General features: G+C 43.1%; 1 protein-coding gene across 1 annotated transcript in view; it reads left to right on the top strand.

The window, feature by feature from the left end:
- The window catches only part of DAPK1 (death associated protein kinase 1), a 130,944-nt gene that overhangs the window by 92,625 nt on the left and 14,509 nt on the right, over nucleotides 1–23,810 (top strand). The window contains exons 16-22 of the mRNA XM_066604093.1: nucleotides 2,434–2,631; nucleotides 7,743–7,940; nucleotides 10,471–10,569; nucleotides 11,807–11,884; nucleotides 19,197–19,419; nucleotides 21,479–21,667; nucleotides 21,848–22,045. Coding sequence (XP_066460190.1) covers nucleotides 2,434–2,631; nucleotides 7,743–7,940; nucleotides 10,471–10,569; nucleotides 11,807–11,884; nucleotides 19,197–19,419; nucleotides 21,479–21,667; nucleotides 21,848–22,045 — 1,183 coding nt within the window. The remainder of the gene's footprint in view (nucleotides 1–2,433; nucleotides 2,632–7,742; nucleotides 7,941–10,470; nucleotides 10,570–11,806; nucleotides 11,885–19,196; nucleotides 19,420–21,478; nucleotides 21,668–21,847; nucleotides 22,046–23,810) is intronic.

The following is a 23,810-nucleotide window of genomic DNA, read 5'->3' as shown; positions in this document are numbered from 1 at the left end:
AATGCCATTACAGTCTCAGAAATAGCCAGACCCCAATTTAGTAATCTGGAGACTAGAATGCTTCCTGCATATAACAGAGCCATGTGCTCAGACCCTGTACAGCAGCACACTGAGGTTATATGGCTCCTTGGTATGGAGCTACCCAGCCTCTGCTGCTATAAACTCCATTATGTGCCACTGCGTATTATCACGGCCGCGTGATACTCTGTGAATGGAGGTAATGAAAGTCAATGGACTTTCACTGATCCACGTACACAGGCATGTAGACACTGCGTATCGATACACAGAAGAAATAGATCGCAGCATGCTCTATTTCTATGCGTACCACGCTGCGTGAGCCCCATACATTGGTTTGGGCAGCGTTTGAAACGCTGTCCATATGCAATACAACCCTGCTATGAAACGGAGTGCAATTAAAAAATATATAAATATATATCAACTGCACATATCATGTGATACGCAGGCATTCGCAGTGCACACACAGCCATACGTGGTTTCTGTTTACAAACAACTGTACAACGCCATTAGTGAGACCTGCAGCGCTCTAACGATTTTTGTTTGTGGGCATGAGCCCTTACGTATGAGGATATTCTGACATTAAATTCCTGCTACTAGGGATGATTACTAGAGATGAGCAAACATACTCGTTTCGAGTAATTATTCGATCGAGCACCGCTATTTTCGAGTACTTCCGTACTCGGGTGAAAAGATTCGGGGGGTGGGGGGAGGCGTGGCGGAGCGGGGGGGTAGCAGCGGGGAACGGGGGAGCCCTCTCTCTCTCCCCCCCCCCCCCCCCCCCACTCCCCGCTGCAACCCCCCACTCACCCACGGCGCCCCCCTAATCTTTTCGCCCGAGTACGGAAGTACTCGAAAATCGCGGCGCTCGGGCGGAAAAGGGGCGTGGCCGAGTAGGCTCGCTCATCTCTAATGATTACCCTTTAAATACGCCATCTGATAGAACATGACATTATTTTGCTTTCAAGATCTTAACGTGATCCAACTTAAAGACCTCTGTATGCCTCGCTATAAAATCAGAGTTTTAACAGAAGTACAAAAAGGCTGATTTCACACGGGCAATGGCGTTTTCCGAGTGTTAGTGCTGCTTTTTCTCATAAAAACATCGCTGCCGCTTGAGATTTTGCCGGGATTTTTTTTTTTTCAAATGTTGAAAAAACCCAGTGCGCGAATATCGCAAGTTTGTGCGTTGCGATATGAAGTAAGCTACATAGGGAAACATGGGCAAAATGTAGAAAGACAAAGCGTGCCGTGATTTTTTATTTCCATTCAAGATCACAGGAGTGAAAACCTTACAAATGTGAAGGAAATCATTGGTTTCATAATTCCGCAATTTTCACTCACTCGCATCACGAGAAAATCGCGTTATTTTATTGCCTGTGTGAAACTTCCCAATGGGCCTATGCACTGCAGCCTAAAGATCAGGAACCGCTCTTTCATTGGAAGCAGTTTTGTTGCGTCTGGCAGACAAATCTTGACCGTGTACGGGGGTCCTGAGTAGAGATGAGCGAGCGTACTCGGTTCGGGTGTTTTTGCACTCGAGCACCACTTTTTCCGAGTAACTGACTATTTGGACAGGGGGGCGCCGGGGGTAAGCAGGGAGTTGCAGAAGGGAGTGAGAGAGAGGGCTCCCCCCCTGTTTCCCACTGCTACCCACCATGCCGCCCCCCGAATCTTTTCGTCCGAGTAGTCAGTTACTTGGAAAAAGCGCAAAAACACCCGAACCGAGTACGCTCGCTCATCTCTAGTCCTGAGGAATCCTGGCACAGAGATTGATGTAGAACGTGCATTTTATCAGCAAGTAATATACCAGGTACTACGATATGAAGTAGTTATATTGCATGTTAGTATACATCCTGCCGGAAGGAGTTGGGTGATGTACATGAGCAGTATTCCTCCTACGCCTCCGTCTTTTTTACAGCGAGTCGGTCGCGTTTAATTTCGTCTACAACATCACGTTGCCCCTCGGATGTTGGAGAGAGTATGTACGCTTTTCAGATCCTAACTGTGTGAGAGATCATTTGTCAGTTCCTGCTCGGATACCGGTCTCCGAACAGTTTGAGTGGGAGACGCAGGCCATTTCCATTACAAATTGTTCCACACAAAGACAGTATGAATCTAACTTGAAGCTTTTATGTGGCTTTTGAAAGAAGCACAGGAGATTTTTTTTTTTTCAAACCGTTTTCCACGCAAATGTGTCTCCGCTCTCTCGCAGCGCTTTAAACAATCCAGTTGTGTCATAGAGAGCTTTTATATGATGAACATAATGTGCAGAATATTTGTATAGCTGTGTAGTATATGGCGGTAACCCAGCGGCTCCTTCTTTCTACTTACACAATCATACAGGCACCACGCAAACTCCAGTCATCTCCAACTTCTGCATTCAGTAACCAATCCCCTTTGTTTTCATGGTGGTAGGAAGAAGAGACGCCTCTACATTGCGCTGCCTGGCACGGTTACTATCCGGTGGCAAGAGCCCTGTGCCAGGCTGGCAGCAACGTTAACATTCGCAACCGGGAAGGAGAAACTCCTCTCCTAACAGCCTCAGCAAGAGGATACCATGATATTGTGGAATGCTTGACTGAACACGGAGCTGACCTTGATGCAACAGACAAGGTGAATGATTCCCATTGTCACAAATTACACAGACGCACGCCAAGGGCCATTTACGTCCATGAAATACATCTCCTCAGATACCTAATCGGTTGTTAGAAACCTGCAATTCCTCATTGTTAGATCCTGGTAGTAAAACATTAATGTATGTGAGAGAAGACTCAGCGGGATGTAAATGCTGCGCCGCGCTGGCAATTTGTACCCATTCAGAACTGTGCAGACGAGTCGTTTCCTATGAGACCGGACGAAGAATTAGATAAAATAGCTTTTTTTTTGTCATCTCTCTGATTCGATATAAAACAAAAATAGAGACTTTGAGTTATGTTGTAACATTAGCAATTCATAAATCGACATTGTCACAAATGAGGCTTTTCTTTTGCAGTATTTAACCCCTTCCCTCCCCATGACGTAAGGGTACGTTATGAGAGCCGGGTACTTCCCGCAAAATGACGTAGCCTTACGTCATAGAAATAGTGAGACATCATGACTGATCTCGCGCTATCCCGCAGCGGGAACCGGCTGTCAGTGATAGCCGGCCTCCCGCTACAACAGCGGGGGTGCATCGGAGATGCGCCCCCCCCCCCTCGCTGTTAACCCCTTTCCTGCTGCGATCTATAAAGATCGCGGCATGGGAAGGGTTCACAGAGGGAGCGTGCGCCCTCTGTGAATTTGCCAGGCTCTCGCGATATAATCGCAGAGAGCTCGGCCTGTTACCATGGCAACAAGACGCCAGATACCGGCGTCTTGTGTTGCCAGAGCCTGTGATCGCTGTATAAGCGATAAGGCATGGCAGGATAGAAGTCCTGCCATGCCTTATCACAGCGATCATCACTGCTGTGCTTTAAGTCCCTCAGAGGGACATAGATGGGGTAAAAAAAAAGTAATAAAAATGAAAAATGTTAAAAAACCCTTTTTTGTGCTTTTTCTCATATTGGCATAAAAAAGGTAAAAAGAAATTAAAATGGCACATATTTGGTATTGACGTGTCTGTAACGACATGTACAAACAGTTGAACACGCTTTTTAATTTGTACGGCAAAAAGCGTTAATCACTACAAAAAACAAATTTTAGCATTTTGCCTCCCAAAAAATGCAGTAAAAGTGATCAAAAAGGCCGTATATTCCCCAAAATGGCACCAATAAAAACTACAGCTCGTCTCGCAGAAAAATAAAAGTTACAGGACTTTGAATGCAGCAATATAGAAAAAAAAAAAAAGATTTCCAAAAAGGGTTTTTATTACAGAAAAGTGGAAAAACCTAAAAAAAATAAGAATTTTGGTATCGTAACCGTACCGACCCGCAGAAAAAAAGTATTGTATTATTTATGCTGCATGATTAACGCTGTAAAAAAAAATCTATGGCAGAATTGATGCGTTTTCTCTCCCTGTTATCATAAAAAAATAAGTTTTACAATATAGTCAATGTACCCAAAAATGGCACTATAAACTACAGTTCGCCACGCAAAAAACAAGCCCTTATACGGCCGCGTCGACACAAAAGTAAAAAAGTTATGCCTTTTGAAAAATGGAGATGAAAATCCGCCAAAAATCATTGCATCCTTAAGCCCAAAATAGGCTGTGTCGTTAAGGGGTTAACAGGGTAGTTCTGGCTGAACTACAGATCTCAGAACATTCAGACTGTTACTGTGAAGCTGCGGTTTTAGCTAGCAGTCATATGACAAACTCAAACGTCTCTAGATGTCATGTAGCTTGGTCATCTTGCAGTATGTTCCTAGGCTTGAGGATGACACAAAACCGTTATATTCGCATTGTACTTTTTAACTTGAGCAGCAGATTTTCCATTTACTTCTTCTTTTTCTCTAGTTCTATTTATATACATTTCACCATAGGGATCTATAATTGGACCTTTTATACAGATGTAGCATTAACATAACATGGATTGTGAGACTTTGCTTTACAACACTGATACATTGTAGTTAAGATAATGTATTACGTTTCAAGGTAACATTTGCTACATCTGTATGTTATAAGGAAAGTGTCATTTTTGACCATTTATAAATGGCAGCTATTCCATCTGCTGGTCAGGCAAGGCAGCCAATATCCATGCGGATGACTGTCAATGATCGGTGGCAGAGGGGTCGAGAAGGTATCCAGTACTGTTCAGAGAGGAGGGAAAGACGGACCACAGAAGACCTTTTACCAGTATCACAAATTGTGTGATTTGCTTTGGTAATCATTGGCGTTAATGTTTTGCTGACGCATCTGATAAATCACGTTGGGTGACTAATTTGAGGTCCCATTTATATCTGCGCCCAACATCTGGTCTTATTTCCATTGTCCGGCGCGGTCCTCGGAGCTGAACTAGAATACTAGGATGTGTCGGGCCCCATTGACTATAATAAGATGCCTCGGACCTCCGGGAGAAATCTTCCCAAATGAAATGGCTGTTTGTTGGGCTATCTAAGGTTTTTGTACTGGACTTGCGCCAAAGGCTCTGAATGGAGCTTCCAGTACAGAAGTGAATGGGGCCCAACATCGTTGCTTTCAGCCATTTCGGAGGATTGGCAAGTGTTTCCCATTGTTTTTAATGGGAAACCTTGCCTCGCATTTGTTTTCCTGTCCCATTGAAAACAATTGGTGATGCGGTTTAGGGGAACACCCAAAGTTAGGACAAGCCGCTGTATTTTTCTTTTTCCCGCACCGAGGGGAATGCTGGAGAAAATCGTTCAGGTATGACCCGATTCAAATGAATGGGGGTCATATGCATGGAAGATTTGTGCATCTCACAATGCACAAATCTCGTGCAATTTTCGCAGCCATGTGAAAGCTGCCTTAGAGTAATGACTGGAGAGACGAAATGTATTATGGCTATAGATTCCAAATCGGAACTGGGACAAACATGCAAAACATGTGCAAAGCATCTCCTGCTCTACCAGTTTATCGGCAGTAACGTCTGCTAGGTTAGGACTAAATCTTGGCATTAGGTCATTACGCTGGCCGTAACAACGCTGTCGCTTCCACCTTCCTGTATGTCGTGTTGTTGGTGTCATGAGTGGTACTTTTAGGAACACCTTTCCACCATGATGTAATGTCCGTTTCATGAATCTCACAACCTGCCTTTTTGTAGGCTCTTGCTTAGGCCTCCCTCACACAGACGTCTTTGTACAGCATTTAGTGCTGCCTTTTCAGCACTGTGAAACGCTCCCATTAATTTCAATGCTGCTGTTCACACAAGCGTCAAAACTCTGCACTTAGAACATACATGGCTGTCAATCTTTGGCCGTTTTCAGCCCTGTGTCGGCCATTGAAATGAATGGGCAGTGCTTTCAAAGTTTTCATCAGCGCTAAACGCAAGCGCTATCTGCACTACCTAAAAAAAAAAAACTTTACCTAGCTGGCGCCATCGGGGTCCTGGCCGCTGTTCTCTGGAGCTCCGGGAAGGCTACTGGGCACTTGTCAAGCCGACAAAGCATCTATTGCTTGTGTCGGGGCTTAAAATCCCCGCCTGCCAGCGAGAGATTGCTCTTGATTGGTTCAAAAGCGCCAGCTCAGCCAATCAGAGCCCGTGCTTGATGCACCAATCGCAGCCATTCAATGAATGGCTATGATTGGTGCATCCAGCGCTGGCTGTGATTGGCTGAGCCTGCTGACACTCATGGGCTCAGCCAACCAGAGCTCTCTTGCTGGAGAAAGGTGTCTTCAAACCCCGTGACTAGCAAAAGACCCTCTGTCAACAATTACAAGTGCCCGGAGCTCCGGAGAACAGCGGCAAGTACCCGGACAGCGCCAGCTAGGCAAGTATTGATTTTTTTTTTTTCTTTTCAGCTGTGTTGAAAACGCAGCCAAAAGGTTGCCAAAAATGCATGACAACGCTGCTGAAACCACAGTACATGCAGCTTTGAAAAACGCTGCCGTTCTGCAAACACCTGTGTGAGGGAGGCCTAACATTAGAGGTTGTATGGGGGGAAAAAAAGACATGGCTGCTTTTTTTTCCAGAAACCACACCACTCTTGTTCATGGACGGCCTGATATTGCAACACCGGACACCGCTTTTAGACAAGAGTGGGGCTTCTGGAGGAAAGCGGCCATGTTTTTAGAACTTCATACAATTTCTTTAGTATTGTATATATTGACTGCCCAACGTCTTACACTTATTTTTGGCATTAAATGTCTTATGTATAGGTAATTAGGGATGGTCTTCCATAATATATAGCATAGGCTCTCTCCCCTTTTTAAGACTCCTTATACGTGTTTGATTCAAGTGCATGTGTGTTCGAACAATATAAAACCAAGTAATGATACCAGTAAAGTATAAGAAAGCTAGGAGAACATTCTGCTGTTATGTCTTGGTCTGCTAAGTGTAACCATATTTTATGTCATTACTATATTGGTCGGGAGTTAGGAATTCCCCTTAAAGTTGTGCTTTTTTTTAATGGGTAATGGATAGAGATGAGCGAGCGTACTCGCTAAGGCAAACTACTCGAGCGAGTAGTGCCTTATTCGAGTACCTGCTCGCTCATCTCAAAAGATTCGGGTGCCGGCGGGGGAGAGCGGTGAGTTGCGGGGGGGAGAGGGTGAGAGAGATCTTCCCCCCGCCCTCCCCCGACACTCCCCACCGGCACCCGAATCTTTTGAGGCGAGTGGGCAGGTACTCGCATAAGGCACTACTCGCTCGCGTAGTTTGCCTTAGCGAGTACGCTTGCTCATCTCTAGTAATGGACTTCCTCCATTGCTGTCCTTGGTTTGTGTAGTCTGTACTGACTTTAGTGAAAAAACTTAATAGTAGTACTCCCAAATTTTTTCTGATGATGCAGAAGGGTTTATCCAATAAATTGATCAAAAGCTAAAAGGTTCTAGTACAGCTATCATTGTTGAATGAGCGCATAAAAATTAATTTTACTCTTGGTGATCAGTGAGACGAGATCAGTGATTCGCTATACAGTTTTGTACTTTTTAAATAACACTTATTTTTTATGTTTCATGATGTATTCTATGACCTTTCTGGCTTAACTTCTCCCGGTAGCGGTCACTGGAGTAAGACCATCAATGTGGTAAAATTGGTTGTTGCAAATTGTAAAAGTGTATATTCGATTATTAGCTAATAGCTGAGTTACATTTACATGAGTTGACCAATTTTCACGTACCCCTCTTTCAGGACGGACACATAGCCCTGCACCTTGCAGTGAGAAGATGTCAGATGGAAGTAGTTAAGACCCTGATCAATAGGGGGTGCTATGTAGACTTCCAGGATCGTCATGGTAACACACCCTTACATGTCGCCTGCAAAGATGGCAATATCCCTATTGTAATGGCTCTTTGTGAAGCTAACTGTAATCTGGATATTACAAACAAGGTGAGCTGATCTACCACTAGTTATATTATGGCAACAGTAATATCAAGCATGCGTTCCTTAAACAGAATATAAGATCGACTTCTACTGTCTACAAGGCGTGGAGTCTTCTGTTTCTTCTGTACACATGATATCCGTTCAACCTTCAAGTGTTTTTTCAAGAATTGCCTATAAGTAGGATATCTTTGTGTCTGGTCCTGCGATCAGCAGAACTGGGAAGTAGTGCTGTAACCCCTTCACTGTAGCAGCGGACACAGCGACGCCCATGCTTGTGTGGCTGTAACTGGTACTGCAGCTCGTCCTCCTTCAAATGAATAAGCAGAACTGTGGTGCCAGATAGTACAGACATATAGAAGGTGCTGTGTCAGATGCTACAGTCAACAGGGCTTCACGTAAAATTCCAGAAAACCACTTTAAGATGTTGCATTATAAAATAATACATTCCATTATTTATGTTCACTTTTCATCTGTTCCACTTGGTCTGTCTGCTTTATGGCAGAAAAAAACACTAGCCACAATTAATGTAATGGGCCCCGTCCATTTGATCACCATTGGGGAGCATGTAGACAGGCAATTTTCCTGCACGATTCCTGTACATTGCTAGAAGCACAACGCTCGTACGGGAAAATAACTCATTGTTTTTCATGAGGACATTTATGTGACTTTTTTTCAGCTCGTTGAGAAAAATTGTTATCTCCCATTCTTAAAAAAAAAAAGGAAAAAAAAAGAAGAAATCACATATTTGCAAGTGAAATATCTCATTCACATGAAACCCGCTTGTGTAAATGCACCCTTCAGCATTTCAGTTGTGAACGCGTGTATTGTTTCTGGTTTAGTATCATTTGTTTCTAGGCTTTTGGTTAACTATTAAACCCATTTACGTAGGAAGCATAACTAGTGTGTGTATCTCTTTGTAGTATCAAGGGTCAGCTGCACATTTATCAGTAATGTGACAACCTGTTTCATGTTTCAGGTCTGAAAAGAGCTATGTTTGTCTATAGAAACGAAACTTGAATTCCCTTCACTTTTTTTAAATGGTGATTTGCAATTGGAATAAGGCCGGTTTTACATCTACGTTGGAACCCCCGTCACAGATCCGGGTCGAAATACCAGAAGAAAAAGCTGCATGCAGCACTTTTTCTTCTGTCCAAAAGCCGGGTAGCTGGGCCGTAACCAAACCGACCCCATTATAGTCAATGGGGTCCCTTCAACGTTCAGTTCCATCCTGAGACAGAGACGTTCGACCACAGGGGTTCCCCTTTCCTGCTACCCGAAGGGAACGGAAGCAGAATTTCCAATGCAGATGTGAAACCACCCTAACAGACTTCACCTTGTTTATGGGGTCTGCGTTCTGATGAAGGGGTAGGGAGGGCAGCTGAATGTTGAATTCCCCATCGCGATCTTGTAAAAATTGCTACTCAAGGTATCCATATGCATTTGGAATCTGCCATCATTGCTATATCCTTCTCTAGGCCAGAGGTCCCCAACTCCAGTCCTCAGGGACCACCAACAGGTCATGTTTTCAGGATCTCCTCAGTGTTGCACAGGTGATGTAATTATTGTCGGTGCCTCAGACATTGCCACAGGTGTTCTCATCATAGGATATCCTGAACACATGATCTGTTGGTGGTCCCTAAGCACTGGAGTTGGGGACCTCTGCTCTAGGCTATGGTTTAATGTGGCTGCAATGATGACGTTTTAAACTAACGTTCTTTGCTGTTCTAGCTGATGTAAAGTATTAAAACTCAGTCTTCCAGTATTTGCTTCCTTTGTAAGACTTTGATGTATAGCATGAGTACGGTCAAATCATTTTAGAGCTAATCTAGGATTGGTAAAAGACGTCAACCGGAGTGCCTGAGTTTGAACAATTCTAAACTAAAATCATCTTGTTTAAGTAGGCCATTACTCGTGCTGCTCATAAAAGTATAGAGATGAGGGGAAGGAAGTTTGTATGAGTCTCTATCTACGTCTCCTGCCAGTGGCAGACACTCTTGGTAACAGGAAGTTTATTACAGCTACTGTAATCACATCTACACTGCTCAGAAGTGTTTGAATAATATGTGTTCTACAGACAGGGCCCATTAAAGATTCTATGTTTTTGGTACATGTATAGTCCATATATTCCACATGTACATGTGAATGTGACCTTAGGGAGCAAATTATGCTGTGTCTGTGTTCTATACACTTTGCACAAAGAAAACTTCAAAGTAGGCTCCTTCCACCTGCTCAGAGAGAACTATAAGTTACAGATGTACAGCCTGTAGAGGGGAAAACTTATGATATATTCAGGACACAAGTTATATAATGGCCAGAAATAGCGTTATTTCTCATGTATGCAAACAAGTTAGGTATGCCTAAAGTGTAATAATATTGCTGATTCATTCTCCCACTCGTTCCTCCACCGGCTGCTGTGAAGTAAACCTTGAAATGATGCAAGAGAAACAAAGATTTGCTGTCTTTCCAGTGTTGATTTGCTATCTATAATGCTGTATAATAGCGGTGAGCATTATATTATCACTTTCATTTCTTACAGTACGGTCGTACTCCGTTACACCTCGCAGCAAACAATGGTATTCTTGAAGTTGTACGCTATCTTTGCATCACTGGTGCCAATGTGGAGGCGCTGACTATGGTAAGGAGGTTGTTGGCTTTCTAAACTGCAATAAAGCTTGAATATTAAGAGATTGGACGGTCTAATAATAATCTTACTAAAATCAAATTAGCAATTGTTGGTACGGGGTGACGAACACCTTGAAAAGCTATAGTCGTGTCAATGTAAAAAAAAACATGGATTTTAAACAAGATTTTTTTTTTTTTTAGTTCCCTCCTCTATTCTTCGCTTTAGTCATAAGACTAGAACGGCTATTGCGTATTTCCGTGCTTTACTGTACTTTTGCTTGCACAACCATGTTCCCATTCATTGAAATGGGCAATTAGTATAACTAGTTTAACCCTTTCCAATCCAATTTGTATCCTGGTTTTCCTAGGGGGCTTACTCTTTTTCTGTCATTATACAATGGCGCTATCTGCTGGCTAAAGCCAGTACTGCATGAGGTGACAACATTGGATAGGCTCTGACAGCAGAGAGGCTGGCAATATACAGTAAGAGAACCCTGACGGATGTCTTCCAACATCGGAGCTGTACAGCCTTAAATCATAATGTCTTAAGACGTCAGACAGTGGATTGGAAAGGGTTAATATGTGCTATTTTCATGCGCAGTAAAATAGAGAATGCCATGTATTTTTGCAGAAATGAAATTCCTATATGAACAAACGCCTAAAAATCATTGGGTTCTATTCATTGTATTGCAAATTTTGCATGAAGAAAACACTGCGCAAACACATTCGTGTGACATGGTCCTTTTTGAGAACTGGGTTGAGCTTGCGTACTATAATGGGTGGTACCCCTTCTGAAAGACAGCCGCCATGCTGTACATTCACTTCTGTCTTTCAATCATATATTTTATGTATTTGTTTTTAGTGAGTAGCAATGCCAGTCTTTTATAACCTGGTGGTTTGAAGTGATGCTGCAGTCTGATGTACTGCAGTGGGGTTCCTTAGCAGGGTCTCTGGACTTATGCAGAAGGGTTCCTGCTAAGGGTGAACAGGCGCACAGAGGATGCTGCTTATTACTATGAGGCCCACCCTGTTAGTAATACCTCAGCCTATCAACACAGAGAAAAGGACTATTCCACAACCGACATATGCCATCTTGTGAAATGCAGCACATACCTCAATGTAACTTCTGGAAACTTTTTAATGGCTCCCCGAATTGTATATGGAGATACTACTAGCCATCTTCTCTAAGATGATGACGTGCCAATTATAAGACTCCTTTTCTATTTAAATTTCTGCTTTTGTTTTGGTAGGATGGTAAAACTGCGGAAGATCTTGGCAAGGCTGAGCAGCATGAACCTGTTGTCAATTTGTTGGCAAGGCTTCGAAAGGTAATAGTGTTGTAAATAAGCTTTTTCTACATTTATAGCGGATTCCTTTAGGGCTAGGCTACATTGAAGGTGGAATACACTCGGTAATTACAATACCGCAGCTTCAGCCATCAGCTCTAATTTTTCCACCTAATTAAATTGAGTTATTGCACTTCACCCACGCCACATACACCCCTAACTGCTAGCAAGGAGGACAACTTCCTCCTGACACCACCACTCCTCCACCTACTCTTAGAAGCATGAAGATTTCCTGCAGTTATGTTCCTGGTCTTATAGACAAGATATATACAGGAGATGCCTTTTGTTTTATTAAAGACCACCTAAACGTATAGTAGCACCTGAACTCTAGTGTGACAGCTCATCTGTGGCGGGTTATCATTCTGTGTGACATTAAAGGTGTTCTCCAGGCAGCACCTACTGTCACAGCCGGGAGTCACGGGGGTCAGAGAGGAAGCCACTGCTCCGACACCTGTGTAGTGGGCGGTGGCAGTAATTGTAGGAGCAGCAGCCTCCACTGCGACTGCAGTGAATCCCAGCTGTGACAGTGAGTGTTGCTTGGAAAACCCCTTTAACGTCTCTTAAGTTACTCAACTGCATAGATAGTGCAGGCAGTTGTAGAACAGTGATGTAGTATAAAGGCCCATTTCCACGCAAAGATAATATGAAATATTTTTGTGATCTATTTACATAAGGTGACAATGGCCATTAACACTTTTTCATCTTCATTTGCATGTAAAAGGGCCTCCAGGAGCTGTTTGCAGAACACAGTGTGGAATTAATCACATGTGCACACAGCTGCACTGCATTGTTCTGCTCAAGGCTGCTGGCAGATTACAATGTTATCTGCCGACTCCTATGGAGATAACAACCTGTGGTCTATTGAAAGATACTTTCTCTCAGAAGCTGAACGATGGACTTTAAGTTCACTTTAAAATCATCGTTCAAGCGAAAAGTGCGGTTTTATATGTAACAATTATCACTCATTTTCGGTCATGTGAACAAATTTTGAGCAATAATCGTTACATGTAAATGAGCCTTAACAAACCTCTCCCTGTTGGGAGATTACAATTGATTTCAACTCTTCTACATTACACTGCATTCGCAATCGAAATTGGTAACTCTGTATGCACTTATGTTTGTTTTCATTTTGGAAACTTTAATAGTGGTTTTCTGAGCCTTGACACTTTTGATGTATACTTTAGAATATGTCATTAAATGTCGGATTTGTTCAGGTACGGTTATAACTATTCAGCAATACAAAGTAGCCGGTAACGGCCAAGAAAAGGATGTAGGATAGCAGGCAGAGCGTGTGGTGGTGGTTTCACACAGGTTTTTGTGGCAACTTTTATGCAATATTTTGAGCCAGGAAAGGATGCAGAGAAGAAGGCCTTCATTTATATGATCTGTTCCTTTTTAAATCTACTTCTAACTTGGGCTCAAAACATTCATCAAAAGCTACCATAAAAACCTGTGTGAGAAGCCACCATTTCAGTCCAACAGAGTTTAGGTGATAGTCAAGCGAGTGTACTTGGCTATTTGCGCATGTCCCACAGGCTTCAGTGGGAGGGCAGCCCACAGTAAAACCCATTCCAGACTTTGTGAGAGTCTCAAGGTCTCTTGTAACTATTTTTCTCTAAAGCAGGACATTCGGGTCTCAATGCAGTGATCCTGCTATTTTATTTTAATTAGTTAGTATCGGGAAGTAATCAGTGGGCTGCAGGCCCAGTGAGCGCCGGTCCCACAAGTGTTGAGCGGGTCGTCGCTGGGTGTGAAGTCTGCTAGGTCACAGTAGGGAGCATGGGCAGGAAGCCACTGTTGCAGGGCCGGTGAGGATTGAGACTGCTCTGGAATATCACTGGTGAGTCTCAAGACAGCGGGAGCTCAAGATTTCTGCAAGATAATTGGTATCCTCTGGAAACTCAACTCAGTGCTGTCTCCATATTGGCTGCTATCCATTGCAGGCTCAGCTGTCATTGAAATCAATCCGCAGGAGAGCCAATACTCCAGACTTGGAAGCTGCACCTTTTTGACTAACGTTAATAGGCCCCAACAATCGTTTACTCGACCAAATAGGCTATCAATCCAGTCACATGGTAGCCCAAGTGATCAGACAGGAAAACTAGTCCTACTAAGTTCTTAAAATTAAGGACTCTTGCGGTCTAGAACTCACTGAAGTACAGACTACCACTGCTCATTTAAGGGAATATTAGGCTAATCTATACAGCTCATTGTGCAATAAATCCGTTTCTGATATCCTCTTAATTAAGGGGGACCTTATGTTTCCGACTTTTTCTACAGAGCAAATTGCCTTTTTAGATGCCCTTGTTAACGTTACAGGAGATTCGACAGGCCATTACAGATATGGCACTGAACAAATAATTCCCATTCCCCGGTTATTCCTCCTAGAAGTGTGTGAATAAATTGACAGGTGGATGTTACCAGTTGTGGGGCGGGGGGAAGGCTGCACTCTTAAGGTCCATTTAGACACGGCGATTATCGTTCAAAAGGATTGCTCAAAATTCGCTCCAATGGAAGTTTGAGTGACCGTTTTGAGTGTTCACTTTGCATAAGCTCTTAAAGGGGTTGTCTCGCGCCGAAACGGGTTTTTTTTTTTTTTCCATAGGCCCCCCGTTTGGCGCAGTACAACCCCAAAGGATGTATTTTAAAAAAAATTTATTACTTACCCGAATCCCCGCTCTGCGACGTCTGCCTTCTTCCTTCTTCTTCCTTCACCAAGATGGCCGCCGGGATCTTCACCCACGATGCACCGCGGGTCTTCTCCCATGGTGCACCGTGGGCTCTGTGCAGTCCATTACCGATTCCAGCCTCCTGATTGGCTGGAATCGGCACACGTGACGGGGCGGAGCTACGAGGACCAGCTCTCCGGCACGAGCGGCCCCATTCACCAGGAAGAAGACCGCACAGCGCAAGCGCGTCTAAAAAAGCAAGAAGACATCAGAATTAGACGGATCCATGGAGACGAGGACGCTAGCAACGGAGCAGGTAAGTGAATAACTTCTGTATGGCTCATATTTAATGCACGATGTACATTACAAAGTGCATTAATATGGCCATACAGAAGTGTATACCCCCACTTGCTGCCGCGAGGCAACCCCTTTAAGTAGCTAATTAGTGTGTAAATGAAGGCTCCCACTGTATACAGAACACAGCTGGAGCGCTGTGTTCTCGGAGCGCTCAGCTGGTATCCCGCCGCTATATATATATAGCATAGGTGTAAATAATAGCTGCCAATGCATAGATGGTTCCATTTGATTCTAGCAGATATACTCCCAAGGAAGCCCAGATTTGGTTTGTGTAGAGATGTATCCCTCACATGTCAGTGCAGCACTAGACTGCAGTGATTTCTCCTGCAGGAAATGTCTAGCTCCGCTGAACCGATGTCAAGATATGCTTATCCCATTTATCCTCCCAGCCCATATTTACGGCATAACACTAATAGGATTGAACAGGCTGTATTACTGTCGCTCGTGTGATTAATGCGTCTCTCCACATCAGAGCTGACATGAAGTAAACACAAAAACACCATCGCCACCTTTTCTTGCATTATTATATTAACCAAACTTCCTTCAATGGCATTTACTATTATACAGAGGACCATGTAATACAAGGTGAGACTCTAGTAATGCCTCCTCTTTCTACCATAACCAGATACTGCAGCAAAAATATAGCTTATTATAGTTGCTGTGCAAATTCTAATCTAGTTGTAATAGGAACTTGCCCGTACTATGAGGTACATTGTGAGTGAGCTTAGGCAATGGCCAGTGTGCTTATGACAGGGCAACATTAACTATTGGAGATCGGACAAGGCATGATACTGAGTGCCAGACAGGTGAGACATTCCATTTCCAAAGTTGTACAAGCATTTAACTTTCCTCGATCCATCATACCAGGAAAGGATTACCACCCACAGCGGGCAGCACAGGGATTTCCCTTAAGTGCTTAACGATCTCCACCGGCAGCATCTAGCCAGAATGGTCTATGCCAAAAGACAAGCGATTCTGGTAGACATCACATCCACAATCACTGCAGGAGGCCCCACACACATCCTACATATCAGTATAGCTTTATACTTTAGCTTCCATGGCGTATGGAAGTAGAAGGACCTATCTAGGTGTCTTGTCAACACCATGACTCTGGACACATCACCTCACCTCTGCTCATGAGGTTGTTAACTGAACCATAGAGAACTGGCAACCTGTGAAGTAATCCAATGAGTCATGGTACCAATTGTTTTCAGCTGATGGGTAGGGTTCATGTTTGGGACAGATGCTTATGAAGCCATGGACCTCCATAATCAACAAGACACTGTAGGCTACTGGTGGTTCCATACTTGTGTAGGGTGTGTTTTCATGGCATGGGTTGGGTCCACTGGTTGACCTAAACACGTCATTGTCCGGTGGCCGCTACGTTTCACTGCTTGGTGATCGTTTGCAACCCTTCATGTACCTCTCACCATAATGGGATATTCCAGCAGGTTATTGCACCAAGCCATTGGACACAAGTTGTGAAGAATTCGCAAAAGCAGCACTCTTGAGAGTTCCTTAGAATGGGGTGGCCTGCATATTCGCCTGACATGAGCCAAATTAAGCATTTATGGGATATGTGGTGCAGAAGTTCGCACCCGAGATCCTGCACTTACAAATGACATAGAGCTGTGGGCGACTAAATGTTATCAACATCCCTCCAGCCGTCTTCCATCCACTTGTGGAATCAATGCCATGTCAAGTTGCTACACTTCACCTGGCCAGAGGGGGTACCTACACAATATTAGTTCCTGTCCCATGACTTTTTCCATCAGTGTAATGATGTAGTATTTAACAGACATCAGATCTATATAATGGGCATATTGTCCTTTGAATGGGACCATTTAACCTTTTGATCCTCCCAGTGAGAGGAGGCAATTATTCTACTTATTCAGTACAAAACAAATCTGCTACTGGATGATATAGAATGTATTGGGTTTACATGCTGTATAGACTTAAGTAATGCCATAATTAAGACCTACAATATAGAGATATTTGAAATCGTTCTCTTATAGCTTTTTCTGTAAATAACTACAGCTACATTTCTAAGCTTCTTATCTTGGTGCCTCACGACAAAAACCACTGAGATGTTATTGCTCAGTCAGGTGTCGTGAGCCATAACATCAAGTTCAGTCAATGTGAACATTTAAATGCCAGCTCCAATACATTGTGAAGACTACAGGAGAGAGGGAAGGGATTTATTACCTGGCCAGCATTTTCTGTACAGATTTTAACCTTCAAACATGTTGTTTCCTAGTTAAATTAACTAGATTGACCCGATGTTCGCTACACGAGCTTAAAAAGTTTGGAAAAATGTAAATGTTTTAAGAACTGATTATTTTAATTGGCAAGGACTTCAGGATAAACTATATTTTCAGCGTACTAACTTCTATCTGAGCTTACCCCTTGAACTTTTTGCCATCCATGGCTTGGTCTTCCAAGTTTTGTGGACATGGCAACAGTCAAACTGGTAAGCACTTGATATGAACGTCGCTAACGCCGCTTGGCTCTCCCTAGTGGCGCTGTTGGCTGAAGCACAACAGCGCCGCTAGACTTAACATAGGAACTTTGACCTGACCTGACGGGGCACTCAATGTATCAAACTCAAATTTTTTATGATTTTATGGCGGTGGTGGGGATGTAACAAATCTAATGACCCCAAAATCCTCCACCAAAGGTCACGCAAAGGGGTCAAAGTGTGGTGCAAGAAAAGCCTGTAGGCTTTTTTAAAGTAGATTATGTATCCAAACTCTCCAGGATATGGTTCAATCAATTTTATTGGAAACAAAATAGCAAACATATCCTATATTAGTCTGACGTGAAAAAAGAAATAATTCCAGAATATCCCATCTAAAATCACAAGCTCTAACACTTTTTCATTTTTTAGGAGGAGCAACAGTGGTTTGGCACAACAAAGTTGTAAGAAAAGAACGTGCAAGAGATTTTTTAGGCTGACTGATCACATGCCCTACTCTGACATGATCCTGTTGTACTATTCTACATTCTCCTTCTGAACCCTATTCCTTCATGTCTGGGTATCCCCCACCCTCCACACATCTTAATGTACTTCATATTTGTACAGATACTGGCTGCTGGCCAGATTATGCTGTTTCCATCTTCCATACACCTTGAAAAACTGTCAGATATAAAATTATTCAACCATCGACTATTTCCACTGACTCCCCTATACACACACAAAGGTTCAGCTCAGCTGAGTATCCATATGTTTAGGGAGGTAAGCTGTAGCCCTTCTGGCGCTGGCTTATCTCAGGGGAACAAGAGCACAGTGTTGAAATTTAGCATTTCCTATCCATCTTTCCCCGACCTCATCTGTCAAAGGGTAGCTGAGACGCCCCCATACATATAAGAGAGTTGGCAAGTTTGGCCAACTAAACTCTGTATACGGGGCCTTTTATGTAGTTAGGCTTTTTAGCAGAAACTCAAGCTGGATGAACTGTGTTCTGTTTAATATTCCGTTATTGAAACTTTCTCTACTTCAACATGCTTGGTGCTGGATTGTTTTTGGTTTATGTATACTATCCTATTTATATAAAGGATGACCGGACCACCATATGGAACAAGCACTTGTACCTTGTGTCACCCTTATTTCCACATAGATGTTAAGTTCTTGCGAGCCAGACCCTCACCCCTATTGTTTAAATTGTTTGTCTAATACTGTATGTAATGTCTGATTTGATCTATGCTCCCCCTCACTTGTAAAGTGCTGCAGAATAGCTTGGCGCTATGTAAAGATTGATGTATCAAAAGATACGAGAGAATTGTTTTATGGGGAATGGGTTACTGACACATACCTGTCGAGATGTCTGACAATTCCTTTTTTAACTAATCAGATTTCTAGCATTAAAGGGTTTATGATACCTTTTACACAGGGCGATTATCGCCCGAATAATTGCTGGAAACAGTGAATTCGAGCAATAGTTATGTGTACAAGTAGCCACCGACAGGGCACTGAGCAACCAATCCCTTGCCTGTCGGAGAACTAAAAACCAAGCGACTATCGGCCAGTGGAAACAGGAGTCGATCAATCTGAGTGACTGCCTGTTTGCAGTCTATGGAGGCGAGTGGCCAGAAGAGATCTCCGGCCACTCCACTTCCATTGACAGAACTAGGACTCCGGTGTAAAAGCACAGGGGTAATCGCTGGGATAGCTGTTGGGCGCTATTTCGTAGAGGTTAATGTAAATTGTATCTTTTTAATTGACAGAATAATCCGCCTTGTAAATGAAACCTTATTTTCGCTATCCCCAGGACACCTATCGGAGTATATTCATTCAGCAGTTAAGACCATCCCAATCCCCGCAGCCAAGGATAAAGCTGAAATTATTTGGACACGTTGGATCTGGGAAGACTACGCTTGTGGAGTCCTTGAAATGTGGACTTATTCGCAGCTTCTTCAGGAGACGCAGACCCCGGCTGGCATCTACGAATTCAGTTCGCTTCCCCCCTTCTCCAATGTCTTCCAAAACATCAGGCAAGATGTGGTGTTAGAAATCTGTCTCTTGTTTTTCTTTCCCAGTAATTGCCTTAACGGGCAACTCGCTGCATTGCTTTGAATAGCCGTCCAAGAGGTACTGACACATTCCTTGGGTGTCCAATTTCTACTCCCGGATAAGTGGCACAAGTTTCTCTGGAGTCATTTGTACTCTGCGCTGCTGTGTAATCATAACAATGCATGATATAATGACTCTGACACTCAAGTAAAGTGCTCAGGTTACAAATGAAAATGCTTTTAATCCAGTGATTGTTTTTTGTTTTTTTTTGTTTTTTTTTTCCCACTGTGGAAAATGCAGCTGTAAAAGCATCTATTAATCACACTGAACTCTGTGACATTGGTGAAAAGAATGGAGATCGTTTCAAGAGGATGACCCCCTTTTGTCGAAATGGAATCCAAAATTACTGCAACGAGAGAATTAGTTTTAATTACTCCTTGTTACTTTTTTACAAGGCATTCACTTGTTTCGTATGCTGTGAGGCATATAATAAGGTTGTAGAATCCTATCCATTTGTGTGATAATCTCTCTTCCCATAATTGTAATAGGCTTATACAGGGGGTCTTTGTTAGCCAGGCTCATTAAATGCTGATTAAATCAGTCTATGTATATAGAGATTTTCTTTTTTTTTTTTTTTTTTAAACTCTTGTATCCACTCCACAAACGCTGTAGTAGAACACTTGTACAAGACTTATACTATAATGAGCGTCAACATTTTCCAAAGTGTCAGATAATTGATGCAGTAAGTTTCTATGGCATCATTAGCTTCTAGTTTCCATAGATAAATGATCTTTATTTGCTTCTTACCCAGCTTAAAAGATCAGAAGCTTAAAGGAATAGTCCCACCTTTTTATGAAGAGATGAGGCATGGCGCTAGAATCCTGAGAATCAAGGGGGCTGAGCTGCCGTCTCCGGCCCACAGCGGGTGGCTTAAGGCCTATTTACACGCAACAATTATTGCTAAAAAAGTTGGTCAAACGGCCGAAAATGAGCAATAATTGTTACATGTGAACACGGGCAGTTGTACACTATTCATTCACTTGTCGTTTAGCGCTGGTTTTTAGCCAGCATAAAATAGTTGTCTGTTAACTCAGCCTGGATGAAGACAATGGAATCCTGCTGGCCAGATAATCCCTTGCATAAACACACGTCCAGCTGAGCAAACAACTAGTTCTACTTCTACTAAAGTTTACTTTAGCTAATGAGGGACATAAAGATGATTTCAAGCCATTATCTGTATGTGTAATTATATGCAAAAAAGTTCTCTGGTTAAGCGATAATCGTTGCGTGTAAATGGGGCTTTAGGCACTACCCCTTTATTCTCAGTATCATTGAAGATACTGGAGATCAGGCACCTCCTGATTATAAAGACAACAGTATATCCTAGCGATGTACTATTACTTTTATAAGGTGGGAATACACCCCCTCCCCTCCCATTCATACATGCACAGCTTAAAGAAGAAAGCAAATCTTGTAAGAATCTTCTCACCCACAAATGGGCATGTCAATGTTTGTGTATGTAAGAACAAGCAATTCATAAATGTAGATGTTGCTATGTAAAATATCCCTTTCAAAAGTTCCCCTTTTTCCCCTTGTAGTCTCATTGCAAATACAGAGATCGGAGTGGAAGCCTCTGCGCTGACCTCCTGTGTAGTGGCTGGCACTTATAACTGCAGGCACGGCTCTCATTGATTTCACTTATATAGTAAATGTGAAAGACTGTACGATTCTTGTTTGGACGAGCCAACGATGTATCTGCTTGTCCAAACAGGCTGCATGAAAGCGAATGAACGGGCGAACGACGTCGTTCGCTCATTCAAATAATCAATCGCTTCGTCTAAAAGGGCCCCAAGTCCAATCTGAGATCTGCTAACTTCTGGTGGCTCCTGCTATAGGGAATAGCGCCATTCATGAGTTTACTGTTTGTAGGAATAGGAATTATTGTAATTATCATGTATTACATATTAATAAAAATGAGCTGATTCGGAACAGATCTACAGCGTTAGACTATTTCTAACCTTCCTCTTCTTGGCTGTTCAGTTTCAGTTAGCATCTGTGATTTATACCCGGGCTGTGAGAATGTCAGCGTTAGAAGTCGGAGCATGATGTTCGAGCCGGGTCTCACCAAAGGAGTACTGGAGGTGTTTGTGTCTCCGTCCCATCATCCTCACAGCGCCATTGATGACCAGTCCACAAAGGCTATTGACATCCAGAATGCCAATCTGAATGGTAGGCGTTACGTTGAGTATTCTTTACATTTATGGCTATACTATATTGTCAGACACTGATTACCTTATGGTTCCAGAATTTCCGATTCTCACAATATCTTAGTGAATTGCATGTATTCTTGATGGGTAAGAAGGTTTTACCCAGCTTGTATATTCCTCTTACTTTTTTTTTCTTTTGTAGCTGTTGGAGATTTCAGTGTATGGGAGTTTTCAGGAAACCCAACGTATTACTGCAGCTATGACTATTTTGCGACAAATGATCCCACATCAGTGCACATAGTTGTCTTTAGCCTCGAAGAACCGTATGAAATTCAACTAAATCAACTTATATTCTGGCTCAATTTTCTAAAATCCCTTGCGCCTGTTGAAGAACCGATAGGTAAGTAAATGGTGTACTAGCATAAGAGAAAAATCATCTTGTAGATAGAGAGATCATTTATATTATCTACTCGTATAGCATTTATTTAATGTTGACGGTCATTGGATTCTGAACAAGTCAAGAGGCTGAAGTCTATTAAAGGTTTAATCGCCTCATGATGGATATCTGTAGCCATTTAACTGCTTAAATGCAACGTCAATCCTGACAGCAGCATTTAAGTAGATGACTAGAGGGGGTGCTCGGTTGGCGAGCCATTGGCCCCAACAGTGAAGCGATTGCTGAATGCCGATGGGTTGTTATGGCAGTCTGGCAGGGCCTGCTAGGATGCTGGTAAAAATATAATATACAGAAGTATTGCAGTTTATTGTACAAGTTATCAAAAGGGGACTTCTATATCTATATCGCTGTATTCCTCTATTAGTGGCCACGGCTGTGTCCCGCTCCGGCTGCATATTCTATAGTAGCTACTATAAAGTATGCAAAGATGATCGCTCAGAACTGTCAATCAAACTATCGTTTGAGTGATCATTAGAGATGAGCGAGCGTACTCGGAAAAGCACTACTCGCTCGAGTAATTTGCTTTATCCGAGTATCGCTGTGCTCGTCCCTGAAGATTCGGGTGCCGGCACGGAGCGGGGAGCTGCAGGGGAGAGCGGGGAGGAACGGAGGGGAGATCTCTCTCTCCCGCCCGCTCTCCCCTGCTCCCCGCTGCGACTCACCTGTCAGCCGCAGCGGCACCCGAATCTTCAGACCCGAGCACAGCGATACTCAGATAAAGCAAATTACTCGAGCGAGTAGTGCTTTTCCGAGTACGCTCGCTCATCTCTAGTGATCATCTATCAGAGTAAATGGGGCTTTACTATGTTAGCTGCTAGCAGATCTTATCATAGTCTGTTAGTTTGTGCCTTTTTGGTGCAGGTGAGATTTTAATTAAAAAAAAAAACTGAGAAGATTTTAAGGAATCTCTTCCCGGCCTTCTGTCTAGAATGTGAGGTCACAAAAGATCCAGTCCCAGTAATTGGTGCTGAATAGGTTTGAGAGGTCTGAGTGCTGAGGCATCCTTCTGTAAATTGGTGGTTAGACTAATGCAACCACATTGTATAGGTTATATTTGTAGTAAACTAGTGTGGCGGCGCACTACCAGCATTCTGCATACAATGAATACCAAGGATTACAAGTATCTGTGAGCGACTGCCGTGCAGACAGTGCTTGATGAGGTCCCTATGACACGTGCCATGAGCGTTTCCTGATCATTCTGTGTAATATTGGCGAGATGTCCAGTTCTAAGCAGTCTAGTGTGTTTGCTGCAAGCTGCCGCATGAAGTCACTTGGTGCCGCCGGCTGCTCCCACCACTAATCCTGATTTCTCTACTATAAGATCACTTTCTCAGCTGCTGTTTTAGAAGTGTAATCAACTTGTCTGAGCTGCTTAGCAGCGTATATCCAATAAATCCCTGTCCAAGAAGCCGTATTTCTCTCTTGGCGCAGCAAAAGTATTTAACTTAATCCAACAATTCCAAGGCTATAAAGCACATAGGATATAGTTGGGTTTATAGTGTTGTAGTATACAAAGCTCTACCAGGTGGTGCCAATGCACTCCAGGGTAGGTGACCTACCTGTGCACGGTCTTGATGAGGTGTCCAAATTGCTCTTAAGGGTAGTTTCACACGGCGATCGTGTTTTTGCTCACGTGACTTTTGAGTGTCAGCAGTGCTTTTTCTTGCGACAACATCGCTGCCGCTTGTGATTTTTTTTTTTTTTTTTT

This window comes from Eleutherodactylus coqui, chromosome 5 (genome assembly GCF_035609145.1).
Source record: "Eleutherodactylus coqui strain aEleCoq1 chromosome 5, aEleCoq1.hap1, whole genome shotgun sequence".
NCBI classification, from domain to species: Eukaryota; Metazoa; Chordata; class Amphibia; order Anura; family Eleutherodactylidae; genus Eleutherodactylus; species Eleutherodactylus coqui.
This window is presented reverse-complemented; position numbering and strand designations above follow the sequence as displayed.